The sequence below is a fragment of the Malaclemys terrapin genome, chromosome 4, assembly GCF_027887155.1.
Source record: "Malaclemys terrapin pileata isolate rMalTer1 chromosome 4, rMalTer1.hap1, whole genome shotgun sequence".
Lineage (NCBI taxonomy): Eukaryota > Metazoa > Chordata > Testudines > Emydidae > Malaclemys > Malaclemys terrapin.
In genome coordinates, this window is record NC_071508.1 from 129361737 (window position 1) to 129377486 (window position 15750).

General features: G+C 37.9%; 1 protein-coding gene across 3 annotated transcripts in view; it reads left to right on the forward strand.

Annotated features, from left to right (window-relative positions):
* EML1 (EMAP like 1) overlaps positions 1-15750 on the forward strand; it is a 177058-nt gene that overhangs the window by 119001 nt on the left and 42307 nt on the right. For all 3 annotated transcript variants that reach the window (XM_054025083.1, XM_054025082.1, XM_054025084.1), the window contains 3 exons: positions 2390-2524; positions 5688-5716; positions 11846-11975. In XM_054025083.1, coding sequence (XP_053881058.1) covers positions 2390-2524; positions 5688-5716; positions 11846-11975 — 294 coding nt within the window. The remainder of the gene's footprint in view (positions 1-2389; positions 2525-5687; positions 5717-11845; positions 11976-15750) is intronic.

Sequence of the window (15750 nt, forward strand, 5' to 3'; positions counted from 1 at the left end):
CTGAGCCCCTGCCGCATCCTGCACCCCTCCTGCACCGCAACCCCCTGCCCTGAGCCCCCAACCCCCTGCCCTGAGCACTTCCCACACTCCGCACCCTTCCTGTACCCCTACCCCCTGCCCTGAGCCCCCTCGTACACCCCACACTCCTCCTGTGCCCCAACCCCTTGCCCTGAGCCCCTTCCTGCACACAGCACCCCCTCCCACACCCTGCACTCCCTCCCGCACCCCAATCCCCTGCCTCAGCCCTACATTCATGGCCCTGCATGCAATTTCCCCACTCAGATGTGGTCCTCGGGCCAAAAAGTTTGCCCACCCCTGTGCTAGTCAATAGCAGTGTCATACTTAGCCATCAGTTTTATATGGAACTTTTCTGAGAATAAGGTTCAAACTTCTCAAGTTGCCACACATTTTTTAACTGAAGACAATGCTTTAGTTAAAAGAAAGCATTCTTAATTTCAATTCTCTTGTCCTTGTAATTTTTTGTTTTCAGGATGAGCTTAAGAACTTTACAAGTGAAATTGTATTCATATATTTAAAGGCATATTCAAACATTAACATTAATGGTAAAATATGAATTGTAAAATATTTTTATTTAAGAAAATTGTTTTTGTCCTTCCATGTTGATATACTTTTAAAATGATTTCTTTCTCCAGAAAGAAGACAGCATTTTGTGTTGTGGACAGCAGTGAAGTTATTTAATATTTGTTGCTAAGTTTTTGACATTTAAAGTGAGATTAAAATGTGCTCTGTAACTTACTAATTATCTAATATTAATGCAACAAGTTGCATTTTTAAAGTGATTTTTACCTTTTCATTCCATAGCTAGTGAACATAATACAAAAGATAGGCCCTGATCCTACAAACATATGCTTAATTTTATGCACTGGTATAATGGAGTTCAGTGGGCAACTCATGCAAGTAGAGGCACTCATAAGAGTAAATGTTTTCAGAATCAGGGCCGTAGTTTGTAATTGGAGAAACATTAAAATAGACTACATTATACATTAAAATGTTTTCATTATGTTCTGGCTGCCAATATTTTATCTAATTGGTTGGAGGATCTTGCTCTGAGTGTTCTTCCTTTATCCCTTTCACCCAGGGCCAGCCTAAAACGTACTGGTTTCTGAAGCGAAAGCAAGATTTGATCCCTTACTACCATCACTTCCTTGTTGGCAATTTATTTTTCCCACCTACCTATGCAGCTTAGCAACCCACATATTTTCAGTGTTATTTCATCACCCAAAAGAATATTCTTATTTAAACTTAATAATTTACATTTTGGTTGGCTTTTGTATCAGAATGCATCCAAAACAATTTATACCACCATCAGGTGCTCCAAAAGAGAGAATATGGTAGCTGACATAAAGCTTTCCAGGATGCATCTAATGTTTCTGACTGTGTAGAACTTAAAATGGAGACATTCTTTCAGAGTAGTGCTTGGTTAGGTAGCAACTTAGCAGCTAAAGAATAGTGGTTCAGGTCTGGCAAGTTGGTGAAGTGACCACAGTAATCTCTCTCCCCCTTTCAATATAAAGTCTTAAGTGGCCAATCTATTTCACTAGTTACTACAACTGTTTATGGTTGAGTCTTCTGTCTAACTAAAGACAGAACCCTCCTGGTAGAGATGTTTGGAGGAAGGTTGGAAGGGGAAATTAGCCCTCTGAGAACTCCCTCACAGAAGAAAAGGGAAAAAGATCTTTTTAGGATCTGTGTTTTTTTCATAAATGTAAGTAGAAGTGTCACATATTGATAAGATAATGACTGAAACTGCAGAAATATTTAAGAGGTCTCAGTTTACTCATTACCTTTGGGTATATTAAAACTGGCTTGAAAGTACAGGATAGAGTATTTGATACTGAATTAAAGACTGAATGGATATGAAAAGACATGGTCAGCTTAGTGCTCAAAATTTGACCTACTTTGAGAATTATGTGTAATATGGCTAGGCATGTCACGTTATACTTTCTTTTTAAATCTATCACTCCATTCTCTAAATTTAGATAGTTTGGACTGATGTACAAAAATTGTAAGTGTGACCTCTCTGATATTCTGCTTCAGAAGTCTATGTATTGCATATACCTGAGCAGTGGATATTCCAACTGGCATCAGTGATACTAGTATAGCACCTCTTGTAGACTGAAAAATAAGCAAAAAGGCAGCCATGTTAATCTCCATTGCAGTAGATACCCAGCAAAATAGTCCGACTGCTGCAGTTCAGTTCTTAGTAACCTAAATCATTATCTGTTCTAGAAAATAATTTATTAAATAGTTATGTTAATGCTCTTAGAAATAAAAGTTCAATTAAACTTTCTGAGGTATTTATCAAAATCTTTTTGTAATAAAATACTTTTATATGTACTGCTATATAATGTACTCCCTTTTTTGTTAGTACTGTCAAAAGAACCAGCTCAGCTGAACGTGTATCCCCAGGAGGTCGAAGGGAAAGCTATGGAGATTCCAAAGGCAGCCGCAATCGCACTGGATCCACCAGCAGTTCTTCTAGTGGTAAAAAGAACAGTGAGAAGTATGTGATGTTTTTAATGTTTCCCTCTTCCCCACGCTGACTGCCCTAATAATGAAGTTACTAATTTTAAATAAGCAACTATTGAAAGGTTGGATTTTCTGATGATACAGCAATCAGACATGAGATGCCTATTGTGTATTGAACAGAGGATAGTTTTAAAGTACTCCGTCATCTAAACACTTTTTCAAGATGAGATTACACATTTTGTTTGCCTTATTGTATTCCAAGCCATGAGCCATGTGAAAATTTTGAGTTGCATACAGTAATGCCAAAAAAGCTTAGAGTTATTAATCCTTCTTTCCAGTATGTTGTTGGACTCCTTCGTGTTACTTCTCATGATTTTTCTCTTTGGATAATGCAGTCACTTGTCTAGGGCATCATGTCTTCCCTCTGCTGATACGTTAGCAGATTTTTAAAGTGACTGTTCATACTCATTATGGAGGCATTTGGTAATGTCTCCATAGTTAAGATTGTGTTGAGATTTGCATGTAAAGCAGGACTACAATCTCTGTTTCATACTTTAAAATCCGATTTTAGTTTCCAGGTTTGGCACAAAACTCTTTCTAGCACAACTGAAGTTTCTATATTTATTTTAGGGAAATATATACTAACTTTTGTAGAGGAAGCATGTAAACTCTGTTTTGGAAATGTTGTCCTGTTTTCCTTATTTCTTTGATTCCTTCTAGATAAATAATCATGTAGCTCATAAACTCTGTGCACACACATGGTAATAACATAGGCCATTGGACATAGGCCATTTTTAAAATTAAACAAACAGAGATTCCAGGCTAAAAAGAAGGATCCAACCAACTTGGATCCTCTTGGTGGCACTGTGATGATGCCTTAATCAATAGTGAACAGATTTACCACTCAGATCCATTGCTACTGTAGGTTATCAGATTCGACTAAGAGCTGATGGTTTTGTTGATCACAACATGTTCTGCATGAAAGATTAGCTTTCTATGGAAGCAGTTTCAGTAAATATTGCCATTTTGCACTCCTTTCTTTCCCTACTTTCCTTAACTCCATAGTGGCTTTTTGTCATAACTATAAAGGGAAGGGTAACAGCTGTCCTGTGTACAGTACTATAAAATCCCTCCTGGCCAGAGACTCCAAAATCCTTTTCCCTGTAAAGGGTTAAGAAGCTCAGGTAACCTGGCTGGCATCTGACCTAAAGGACCAATAAGGGGACAAGATACTTTCAAATCTTGGGGGGGGGGAAGGCTTTTGTTTGTGTTCTTTATTTGGGAGTGTGTTCGTTCTCGGGACTGAGAGGGACCAGACATCAATCCAGGTTCTCCACATCTTTCTAAACAAGTCTCTCCTATTTCAAACTTGTAAGTAAATAGCCAGGCAAGGCGTGTTAGTTTTCCTTTGTTTTCTCAACTTGCAAATGTACCTTTTACTAGAGTGTTTATCTTTGTTTGCTGTACTTTGAACCTAAGACTAGAGGGGAGTCCTCTGAGCTCTTTAAGTTTGATTACCCTGTAAGGTTAATTTCCATACTGATTTTACAGAGATGATTTTTACTTTTTTCTTTAATTAAAAGCCTTCTTTTTAAGAACCTGATTGATTTTTCCTTGTTTTTAAGGTCCAAGGGGTTTGGATCTTGATTCACCAGGAGTTGGTGGGAGGAAGGAGGGGGGATGGTTAATTTCTCCTTGTTTTAAGATCCAAGGGGTTTGGATCTGTATTCACCAGGGAATTGGTGAAAGGTTTCTCAGGGCTTCCCAGGGAGGGAATCTAATTGGGAAATGGTGGCAGCGGAACCAGAGCTAAGCTGGTAGTTAAGCTTAGAAGTTTTCATGCAGGCCCCTACAGTTGTACCCTAAAGTTCAAAGTGGGGATACAGCCTTGACATGGTGGTAGCGGTGGGATCATTTTAAACCCAAAAGCCAGTGAGATTTTTTTTTTCCTTCTAGCTGCTTGGAAAGCCGAGCTGGAGGTAGATAGATGCATATCTTATCTCTCCTTGCCTGAAGGCAGAGGTGTTAAGTTTTTTTAACAAGGTCTTTTGTTAAGAGAAGTGTTCAAAAGAACACAAACAAAAGCCTTCCCTCCCCAAGATTTGAAAGTATCTTGTCCCCTTATTGGTCCTTTAGGTCAGATGCCAGCCAGGTTACCTGAGCTTCTTAACCCTTTACAGGGAAAAGGATTTTGGAGTCTCTGGCCAGGAGGGATTTTATAGTACTGTACACAGGACAGCTGTTACCCTTCCCTTTATAGTTATGACACTTTTCAATACAAATGGTTTACCAACAATCATGGCACAGCGCAGTGAATTACAGAAGGAGTGGGGGGGGGAGAAGAAAACAAAATAGCTTACATCTCTTGAAAGCAATCCCCTCTCTCTGACCACTTTGGTCCCTTTGTCAGCATTGCACTTAGTGTCTAGATAGCAACTCCTTTCTTGTCCCCCACAGACATGCTTATTAAATCCCCTCCTGAATTTTCCCAAATAGTTTGCTGAAGACACACACACACACAATAGGGTTTGTCAATAGCTTTAATCTCCACCTTCCGGGAGATGATCCACTGAAGAAGAGGAAACACTTAACAATGTTTGGTAGTTGCCTTTCAAAGGCTTACCGACCTAGCTCAGATACCACCTTTCACAGATGAGTTTGGCTGGCTGTGCCCACTTATGGACAGGGTACATAAATACTTAAATATTCCCCCAGTTATGTTTTTTTCTGTTGTCAATGAACTATGAATTATGGACAGAGGCCCAGGCTTTCTGTCACATTGATATACAGATACTCTTTAAAAAATATAATATTTTTCTGGTGTAGTTGTACACTGTTTTTGGACTAACAAGCATTGGTGGCCGATGAGCAAAATAATGATGGGATACTGTAGGTGCTAGAGATACTTAATGTCTGCCATGGTTGGATTAGATTTTCAAAGGAAAAAACTTGACATCTAGTGGGAAAGAGGCTGGGATCCCAGGGATGTGAAAATGGTTGTATTAGAAATGTGAAAAAAGTTTTGGCATCTGTGAGTAGGGTACCACAAGGAAAATGTTATTTTTACCATGTCCACATGTTGTATGTGGTTTTTAATTAATTGATTTTATAAAATTATATGAACTATTACTATGCCATATGAAAAGTGTTGTGTGCATGGCAAACTTTACAAGAAAACTCCTTGATTATTTTCACAGCAAACCCAAGGAACCAATGTTCAGTGCAGGTAGGTTCTGTTTTATTTTTCTCCATTTCTAAAGAGATAACTTGCATGCTGATGCATTTTTTATTATACAGTGACTTATCAGGGAAATCGGCATTAGGATTCAGAGCCTTTCACTTACAGGCCACTGGTGGCCTACTTCCTAGTGGCCAATGTGTCTGCATTGCGACTGGAATCCTTTTTGGCAAGAAGGCCAAGAATAAAAAGCCATGAAAATAGAAACTACCTTCTTACCCAATAGAGAGATTCCTGTTCAGGATTAAGGTTTCTGTGGGTTGAAGTATATGTGAAGCTCAGACTATGGCTCTCTGCATTATACAATATTTTAAGTGTGATTCTACTCATAAAAATGATCAAATGCAATTAAGAGATTTCATATTTATGTCTCAGTTCTTTCCTGAGCAAAATTGCCAAGTTACCAATAGCAATATTGTTTTTCTAACTGAAGCTCTGGAAGCTCATCTTTTGACTTGAAAGTCAATGTTCTTTTCTTTCCTGCTCATGCATTATCACCATCAATAAGATTCTGTAGGCTACATTCTAAATTTAAATAAGGACAGAGTTTATTTGCCTCTGCCATTAAAACTTTACGATCAATCCTGTTGATGGCATGTGACACAAAATAGAGTACAGCTGGCTTCCCTGTTGGTTCTGCAGAGCCAAGCAAAAGTAAAAAGTAGTAAAAACTTACTTTGTCATTGGAATAAGCAAATGTGATGGAATGCACACTGAAAACAAATCTGCTGGTTCAGCATGTGGTGTTTTTATAGTTACTTTTCAGACTATAATCATAATTTAAATTAAAGATGGAGGATTTCTGTTTCTTGGGCTGATAATCAAGGCCCCCCAGCAAAGCACATAAGCCTATGCCTCACATCAATCACTTAAGTAGTCTTGTTGATTTCATTGGGACTACTCATGTACTTATTGCTTCTCTGCATCACAGCCCAATTCCCTCTCATGGACACTTAAGCTCTTGAACAAGAAAATAGCTTCTGATATGCTACATTTATAATTTTGTCTCGTAGTAACTTTTTCTTTTTCACTTTCCTGGAAAAAGGCACATATGGCTTTAATAGTCTTTGTTTCAAAATTTTCCATTGAGATTCATAACTTAAATGAATAATTTAACCTACGTGAGTCTGATCTTACCCTTCTGATTCAGGCAAAATTCCCACTGAAATCAGTTAGAGGTTTTTTTTCTAGGCAAAGTATATCCAGTATTCCTAAATAGCGAATTATTTTTGGCATAAAGTTACATAATGGAGCTTAAACCAATCTTTTAATGATAAAATAGCTCTAAATGTATTACTGTTGGCTTGAAAAACAGAGTTTTGAATGCAGTTACACACAATCCACTGAATGGACCATGGGTCAATGTTTTGTCAAGCAACAGGTTAGCCTCTAAGAGGATACAGCTGGACAACCAGTAGAGCAGGGGTGTAGGTGAGCCTGACTGTACTCAAACCCATCTTTATCTAGCACTTCTGTCTCTGTCTCTGTAATCACAAGGGAAGCGCCGTGTGACACACTGCAAAGGTAGGCGTCACTTCCAAAACCTCATAGCTCTCTAAGCAAAACTGTTACCAGGGTGACAGAAGCTGTGTTTTTATACAGCCAATATACATTTTTATTGCAAAGTTAAAACTCTTCAATTTATTTTGAGTAAGGTTAAAAATATTCATGTAACAGTGACTGAATTATAACCCTTGGATGCACTATAATGATAACAATGGGTTATAATTTAGATTTTGGTTGTCTTTGGTAAATGACTTTTTTAAAAATTCAGTGTTGAGAGAGCTATATGGCAGCATCTGGATGTCTCACTGTGTTTGAAATGCTGTTTTGCACCTCTGCTGACATGCCCTATGATATAGAACCTGCCCTGTTTTTGCTGTTTTGCTGCAAATCTAATGTATGCTTATAGAAACATTGTTTTTCCCTCTGCTTATATCTTCCTTGGTAGATTGTAGATTTGTCTGAATTATCAGTAAGCAGAAGTAGGTGTATAATTAATTTTAAATGCTTTTTTGCACAGTATAGTAATACAGAATTATGTTTAGTAAGTGTATAGTATTGATTTCTGAAACATAATTGAATTGAACTTTAAATATGCACATTTGGTACATGTCTGTAACTTGTCTCTCTGGTATAACCAGAGATCTTGTCTTGGATTTTAGAAATTGCGTATTCTTAACTAATTTTTCACTAACCTGCATTTTTTAGCTTTACATCAATTAAGTTTAAGCCCTTATAAAGGAATGACTGTTTTACTAAATTTTGGAAGGTGTCTCAACTCCACCACTGTGTATTCATCATGCAGTTTTATGTCTGTAACCAATGGTGGGTTCAATTGCAGGTCCAATTAGCACTAAGACATCTGACTACTAGGGCTGTCAATTAATCACAGTTAACTCATGCGATTAATTAAAAAAATTAATCACGATTAAAAAATTAATTGTGATTAATCACAGTTTTAATCACACTGTTAAACAGTAGAATACCAATTGAAATTTATTAAATATTTTGGATATTTTTCTGTATTTTTAAGTATATTGATTTCAGTTACAACACAGAATACAAAGTGTACAGTGCTCACTTTATATTTTTTTTTTATTACAAATATTTGCACGCTAAAAATGGTAAACAAAAGAAATAGTATTTTTCAATTCACCTCATACAAGTACAGTAGTGCAAACTCTTTATCATGAAAGTGCAACTTACAAAGGTAGATTTTTTGTTACATAACTGAACTCAAAACCAAAACAATGTAAAACTTTAGAACCTACATTCCACTCAGTCCTACTTGTTCAGCCAATTGCTAAGAGAAACAAGTTTGTTTATATTTGCAGGAGATAGTGCTGCCTGCTTCTTATTTACAGTGTCACCTGAAAGTGAGAACAGGCGTTCGCATGACACTTTTGTAGCCAGCATTGCAAGATATTTACGTGTCTGATATGCTAAACATTCGTATGCCCCTTCATGCTTTGGCCACCATTCCAGAGGAAATGCTTCCATGCTGATGATGCTTGTTAAAAAAAAAATGCGTTAATTACTTAGTGACTGAACTCTTTGGGGGAGAATTGTATGTCTCCTGCTCTGTTTTACCCATATTCTACCATATATTTCATGTTATAGCTGTCTCGGATGATGACCCAGCACGCGTTTCGTTTTAAGAACCCTTTCACTGCAGATTTGACAAAACGCAAAGAAGGTACCAATGTGAGATTTCTAAAGATAGCTAAAGCACTTGAACCAAGGCCTAAGAATCTGAAGTCCCTTCCAAAATCTGAGAGGGATGAGGTGTGGAGCATGCTTTCAAAAGTCTTAAAAGAGCAACACTTTGATGCAGAAACTACAGAACCCAAACCACCAGAAAAGGAAATCAGCCTTCTGCAGGTAGCATCCGACTCAGATGATGAAAATGAACATGCGTCAGTCTGCAGTGCTTTGGATTGTTACTAAGAAGAACCCATCATCAGCATGGACATATGTCCTCTGTTGAAGCATGAAGGGACATATGAATCTTTAGTGCATCTGACATGTAAATATCTTGCGATGCCGGCTACAACAGTGCCATGCAAATGCCTGTTCTCACTTTCAGTGACATTGTAAACAAGAAGCGGGCAACATTATCTCCTGTAAATGTAACCAAACTTGTTTGTCTGAGCGATTGGCTGAAGTAGGACTGAGTGGACTTGTAGGCTCTTCAGTTTTACATTGTTTTGTTTTTTAATGCAGTTTTTGTATACATAATTCTACATTTGTAAGTTCAACTTTCATGATAAAGAGATTGCACTGCAGTACTTGTATTAAGTGAATTGAAAAATACCATTTCTTTTGCTTTTTACAGTGCAATTATTTGTAATAAAAATAAACATAAAGTGAGCACAGTATATTTTGTATTCTGTGTTGTAATTGAAATCAATATATTTGAAAACATATAAAAGATCCAAAAATATTTAAACAAATTGTATTCTATTATTATTTAACAGTGCGATTAATTGCGATTAATTTTTTTGATCACTTGACAGCCCTACTGACTACCTAAAAGGAGAAAATGCACCTGCATTTGCTTGGGTTCACAAAATTTTTGGCTGCAGAAATACAGGCTATGTAATAATTTGGTCCTTGGGTTCTTGTTTCTAGTCCTCTGATGCCTCTGTCTGTTTACATTTATAGTTTTATAGTGATCTGATATTTAATGACCTTTGCTAAGGAAAGTAGGAGGAAAGGAGTGTGCAGTATTGTATGTGTATTTTTCATGCTTTAGTAGTCAAAATTGTAAAATTCACTATGGTTCAAGTAACCAAATAATAATAATGAGAGACCTAATAATCTCCTCCCTTACCTGCCTTTTAATAATCATGATTAGAGTTGACATCACTAAAATCTGTTAACTTTCCAAATGTACAGTCTCATAATGCCTCAATAACTTTAGTGCTGGTAATATATTCTCAGCCTAATCACAGGGGTATCACATGCTAATATGAACAGCGAAGTAATTATCTATCTTGTGCAATGCAAGAGCATATTTTGTTTCTTGATAGAGAACTAGAAACCTAATTATTTATAAATATCCAAACATGTCTTCAGTGTTATCAGTCATCTTGAACTCCACACATCTGTTAACATTTTAGTTGTGTCCACTTTTAATATTGTTTTCCATTCTTTCACTAGAAATCTCAATTAAAAAACTATTAGTCTTTTTAATATAGTGCCATAATCGTACATGACATCGTGCAAGAGCAGTGCTGTGGCAGAACAACTAGGTTTCCCGAGCATATACATTTCTGCAGTTCAATAGCAAAATATAGTTTAAACATATGACATTTCTTTATTGAATGAATTCTCAATATAAACAAGACTAGGGCCAATAATGCATGCATGTACTCCTATTAAAACACAGCTTTTAGTTTTTAAAATTAAAATAATACTGGCATGTGTGTTAATGATGCTTGAAAATCCTTAGCATAACTTTAACAGACCTAATTGTATAAGTTTTATTTACATAATTTTGTTACTTCTGCCCTTCCATTTCCTCTGTGCACATGATTATTCTGTCTAGTAACTCTACAGATGTCACTGACTCCAAAACTGCTTGATTCACATGAGAGCAAGGCTGAATCCTTTGATCTGCTGATGGAGCAGCAGGAGCCAGCAAGTTTTGAATCTGGACAAACTTCACCAGAAGTTCACAAGACACCCTGTTTGGCCCTGCCAATTTCTAAAAGTCCTAGTCAGAGCTTCATGCCATTTCCTAGATCTCCTAGTTTTATAAGCCCCATGAAATCCCCAAGTCAATACTTTCAGATCTGTTATTAATTCATGCTTCTGTTCTCAGACATATTTCTTATAAGACCCCCCAACTACAGTATTTCTAATGTTTTCTCTTCTAAATGTTTACTTTCTATTAGCAAAGTTCAGTTTTGTAGCTTCTTTCCTGTACATCATTTTTCTTTCTATAATGTGTTGTCAGTTTGTCATTCCTGTTTCAATGTTTAGCTATGCTTTAAACACTTAACTGTTTTTGCATGTACGTCTGCATGATTCTTTTTACTAATTGTTTGTGTTTATACGTGATGTACCTTTCACATTATGTATCAAGTGTAAAGTACATCTTTACACTGAGATGCAAAGAATGCAACTAACTGTTTAAGTATTTTTAGATGCTGATGCTCAGAACTGTAAATATCCATCAAAAACTAAATAAAATAATTTTAAGTGGCATTCCTGCGTTAATTGTAATTTTTACTTTGGTGTTTTTCCTCAGTTCTGATATAAAAAGGAAATATGTACATACGGTATTAATTTCCCCTGAAAGTAATGGTTTGGTCTTAATCTTTTCATTTCTATAGTTCTTTGTTGCATAGTCTAGTTGAAGAGTTTGCTGCTAGTCTCAAAATATTTAGACCAAAAGGGGACTTCATGCCCTTTGTTTGATAACCCCTATCTAGCGTTAGTTTTTGACTAAAACAAAAACAAAAGCTACATGTCCTATAATATAAGTTTGAAACGCTGTATTATGCAAAAATATTATTCACTGAAATGATAGGTGGGAGCAGTTGGAGGAGAAATCTTTGCTGATGTGTTTATGTATAACTCTCTAAACATTTCTGACCCTTTTTGTAGAAGAAGGATATGTAAAAATGTTTCTGCGTGGACGTCCTGTTACCATGTACATGCCCAAAGATCAAGTGGAATCTTACAATTTGGAAGCAAAAGTAGAACTACCAGCCAAGAGGCTTAAACTGGAATGGGTGTATCCTTTTTATGCTAGAGTATTACTGGGAACTACTAATTTCTTAGCAATTGTCTTAAAATTTTGTTTTAAAAATTATTTAGCAAAATTGAGGTCTTTATGTTGAATTAGTTTCTTTAATGAACTATTAGGCCACATTCACTTTTGAATAGGTGATAATTTATTGAGACTGCTGCTCCAGATTTTATGCAAAATAGTCAAGCAGCTCGAGGAAGGTTTCACTTAAATGTTGCCTGAAGGTTATGTTTAAAACATGTTAACTATCACAAATTAAAATTGGGCATATTGCAAGAATTTAGTGAACTGTGATTACTAATTATAGTGTACATAAAACAAGTTTGCTTCTTTTCTGATACACATCAGTACTTTATTACGCTATTTTTTTTTAATTGCACACTTGTCTTTTTTAAGAGGTGCTATAATTGCAGTACACTGATAACAAAAGGGGTCTTATAGAACATTCTTGTACATGACAAATTCTCTTCACTGTAGTTAGAAATTTAAAAAAAAATTAAATTGGAGCCTAAAGTTAGACTCAGAAATCCACATTTAGATGCCAGTCATCTATTATCAAGTTTTGTTGTAAGTGTCGTGATAGAAGTGAAACTTTAGTGGGGATTTGATGGAGGATAATGTGATCATTTTACACATTTTTATTGGGCACTCCTCCGCATAAGGGCAAGCATGGGAGAATGCATGAAGGTACTTGCTAGAAAATTTGACAGATGGGCAATGAAGGCTGCGTTGGCATAGACCTCAGACTCCACTCCGCCAGCAATGTTTCAATATTGTATAAAAAATTATAGTTGGGATGGGGATAGGCCATGACTTCAGTGTGAGTATTCCTATGCCTTGTTTTTTAAAGTGTGATATCCAGGGCCGGCTCTGGCTTTTTGGCTGCCACAAGCAAAAACAAAAACAAAAAAAAAACGGAGCGCGGGGACTGGCTGGTGGGGGGAGGGGGAAGGAGCAGGCGGGAGAGAGAGAAGGGGACGGCCAGGGCTACAGCAGGGGCGCTGCCTCGCGGCCCCTCCCACTGCGCCGTCTCCTGCCGCCTGCCGCGAGGGCTCTGCTCTGGTCGGCGGGGAGGGAAAGAAGAGGACTGCACTGCAGGGCGCTCTGGTTCTCCGCGCCGCTGCCCCCTACAGGGTGGCCGGAGCGGAACCAAAAACAAAAAAACAACAACAAAAAAATGGCCTAGGATTGGGCCGAATGCCGCCTCGAACAATCTGCCGCCCCAAGCACCAGCTTGCTCAGCTGGTGCCTGGAGCCGGCACTGGTGATATCCATTGTATAGCCTATTAGAAAGCTAAAGTTTTCAATTCATGGAAATATCTCAAAGGTTAACAGCCTCAAGCCAGTGCTGGGTAGTTAGAAGGTAAAGGAGGAAAAATATTTCCAAAGAATACCATGCTGAATTTTTCTTTTAGACTTTTCTTTCTTTGGACGTAGTCAGTGGGACTGTTTGCAAGCTTAGAAGTTAAACTCATGTGTATGTCTTTGCAGAATATGGGCACAAAGATGTTACTATATTTTACTATTATTTGTATTACCATAACACTTAGGAGCCCTAGTCATGGACCAGGACACCATTGTGCTAGATGCTGTATAAACAGAGAACAAGACAATGGTCCATGCCCCAAAGAGATTACAACCTAAGTATGACGATAATGGAGTCTCACGTCAGTGTCGATGTACAAGGATTCAGCAAACATTATAGGTGAACATGTATATGTAGGGTGACCAGATGTCCCATTTTTAAAGGGACTGTCCCGTTTTTGGGGACTTTTTCTTATATAGGCATCTATTACCCCCGACCCCCTGTCCGTTTTTTCACAGTTGCTATCTGGTACCCTATGTATATGTGAGATCAGACCAATGAGAGAAATGCAAACATGGTTACATGTGGGACAGGCAAGATTATCCATGACCATTGTAGGCTGTTGTATCCTTGCTTTGTGTTATTAACGTTTTTCACATAAGGTGTTAATGCACCTTGCTTCAAAGCAGTTAATAGCAACATGACAAATCTTCAGCCATCTTGCTCAGTTATGGGATCAACCTGACATGCTTTCAAGTTTGACTTCAGTGTGTCTGTATATTGTTTGTAGTGGCCTCCAGGAAAGCAAGTGCATTGCTTTAGATGACCATAAAGTATGGCCATTGATAATTTCAATTTGGTCATACAAATGAGATGCTCTGACCAATGCAGCTGAGCTTTTATGAGCATGCTTTGAATGTCAGACATCCAACAACAATTAAGGATATCAGTATTGGGAATCTTGTCCTACCATTTGATTCTGCAAATAGACTAAAGACAGCACATATGGAACTGATCAAGTTTCCTAATGTGGCAGAGATATGTTGTCCAAGTCTCAAAACGATATAGAAGCATTGTAAGCACAACTCTCCAATAGACATTTAGCTTAGTGCTTATTTTGACGTCCCTATTGTTTCATAGATGATGTGTGAGCATTCCACATGCAGAACTGGCCTTGGCTATGCAATGGGTAATCTTGTCATCAGTGGTGGCATTCTCTTTAGGTAGCACAGACTGGTACAGTACTTCAATTTTCTTTCAGCTGATTTTGAAACCAAAGTGATTGACTGCCCTAGCAAAGTGGTCTTGTATAAATTGAATGTCATCAATAGAGTGAGCAACCAGGGCAGTCATCAGCAAATGAAATCTTCTTAATGAGTAAACCCGCCAGTTTTGTGTGAGCACAGAAGCATTGCAGATTGCACAACTTCCCATCAGTGCAGAACTGGATAAATACTCTTCTGTCAATGTCAGGAAATGCATCCATAAGCATAGCCAAAAAAAAGATGGAAAAGAGTTAGAGAGGCAGCAGGCAACATTGTTTGGTGCCATTGATGATCCTTTTCCACCACTCTGGCCATCATCCCATCATGGAAGGACTGAATGACAAATTTGGCAGGGCATCCAGAGATAAACAAAAATTTCCAGAGTCCCTCATGATTTAGAGTCCAGAGTTTTAACTAATTTGGTAAACACCATATAAAGACCTCCGTTTTGCTCCCAGCACTCTTCCTGAAGCTGATGAGCTGTGAAGATCATGTCTGTAGAGCCCCATTCAGACCAGAATCCACATTGGGACTCGGAAAAGTTGATTTCCACAAGATAGGTGTTAAGTCTTCAGTATGACCCATGCAAGAATTTCCCCAGCAACAGAGAGTAGGGAAATGCCACAATGATTATCAGTTTGCCATATCACCCTAATGTTTATAGAGGTGGACAATGTTGGCATCCTTAAAATCCTGTGACACCTACTCCTGCTCCCAAATAATGTGGAAGAGCCATGTGAGGTGCCTTGCAGTGTGGTAGCCACCCTGCTTATAGATATCTGCTAGCATGCCATCCAGTCTGAGTGCTTTGCTTTGTGACATCTGCTTGATTGCTGTTGTATTCTCATAAGGTGGGCGCTAGTACAAGTTCTCCTTTTAATGGATATTGTGGAAGAGCATTAATTGCGTCCTTGGAAATTTTGGAAGGGTGATTAAGAAGTGAGCTGAAATGTTCTGCCCGTTGAGCATATATTTCTTTTTTCTCAGTTGAGTCAATTGCTGTCCAGTGTGCATACAGGGGTTATCTTGTTGCACTGGGGTCACCACACCGCATGCAGGGTCAGCTAAGTATAAGACAAACAACAACAGATGGATACAGACAGGGAGAGCAAGGAAACAGTATGACAATATTGGTCAGCATGATAGGCAGTGGTCTCAGCACAGCAGAGGCCTAACCATTGTCAAGATT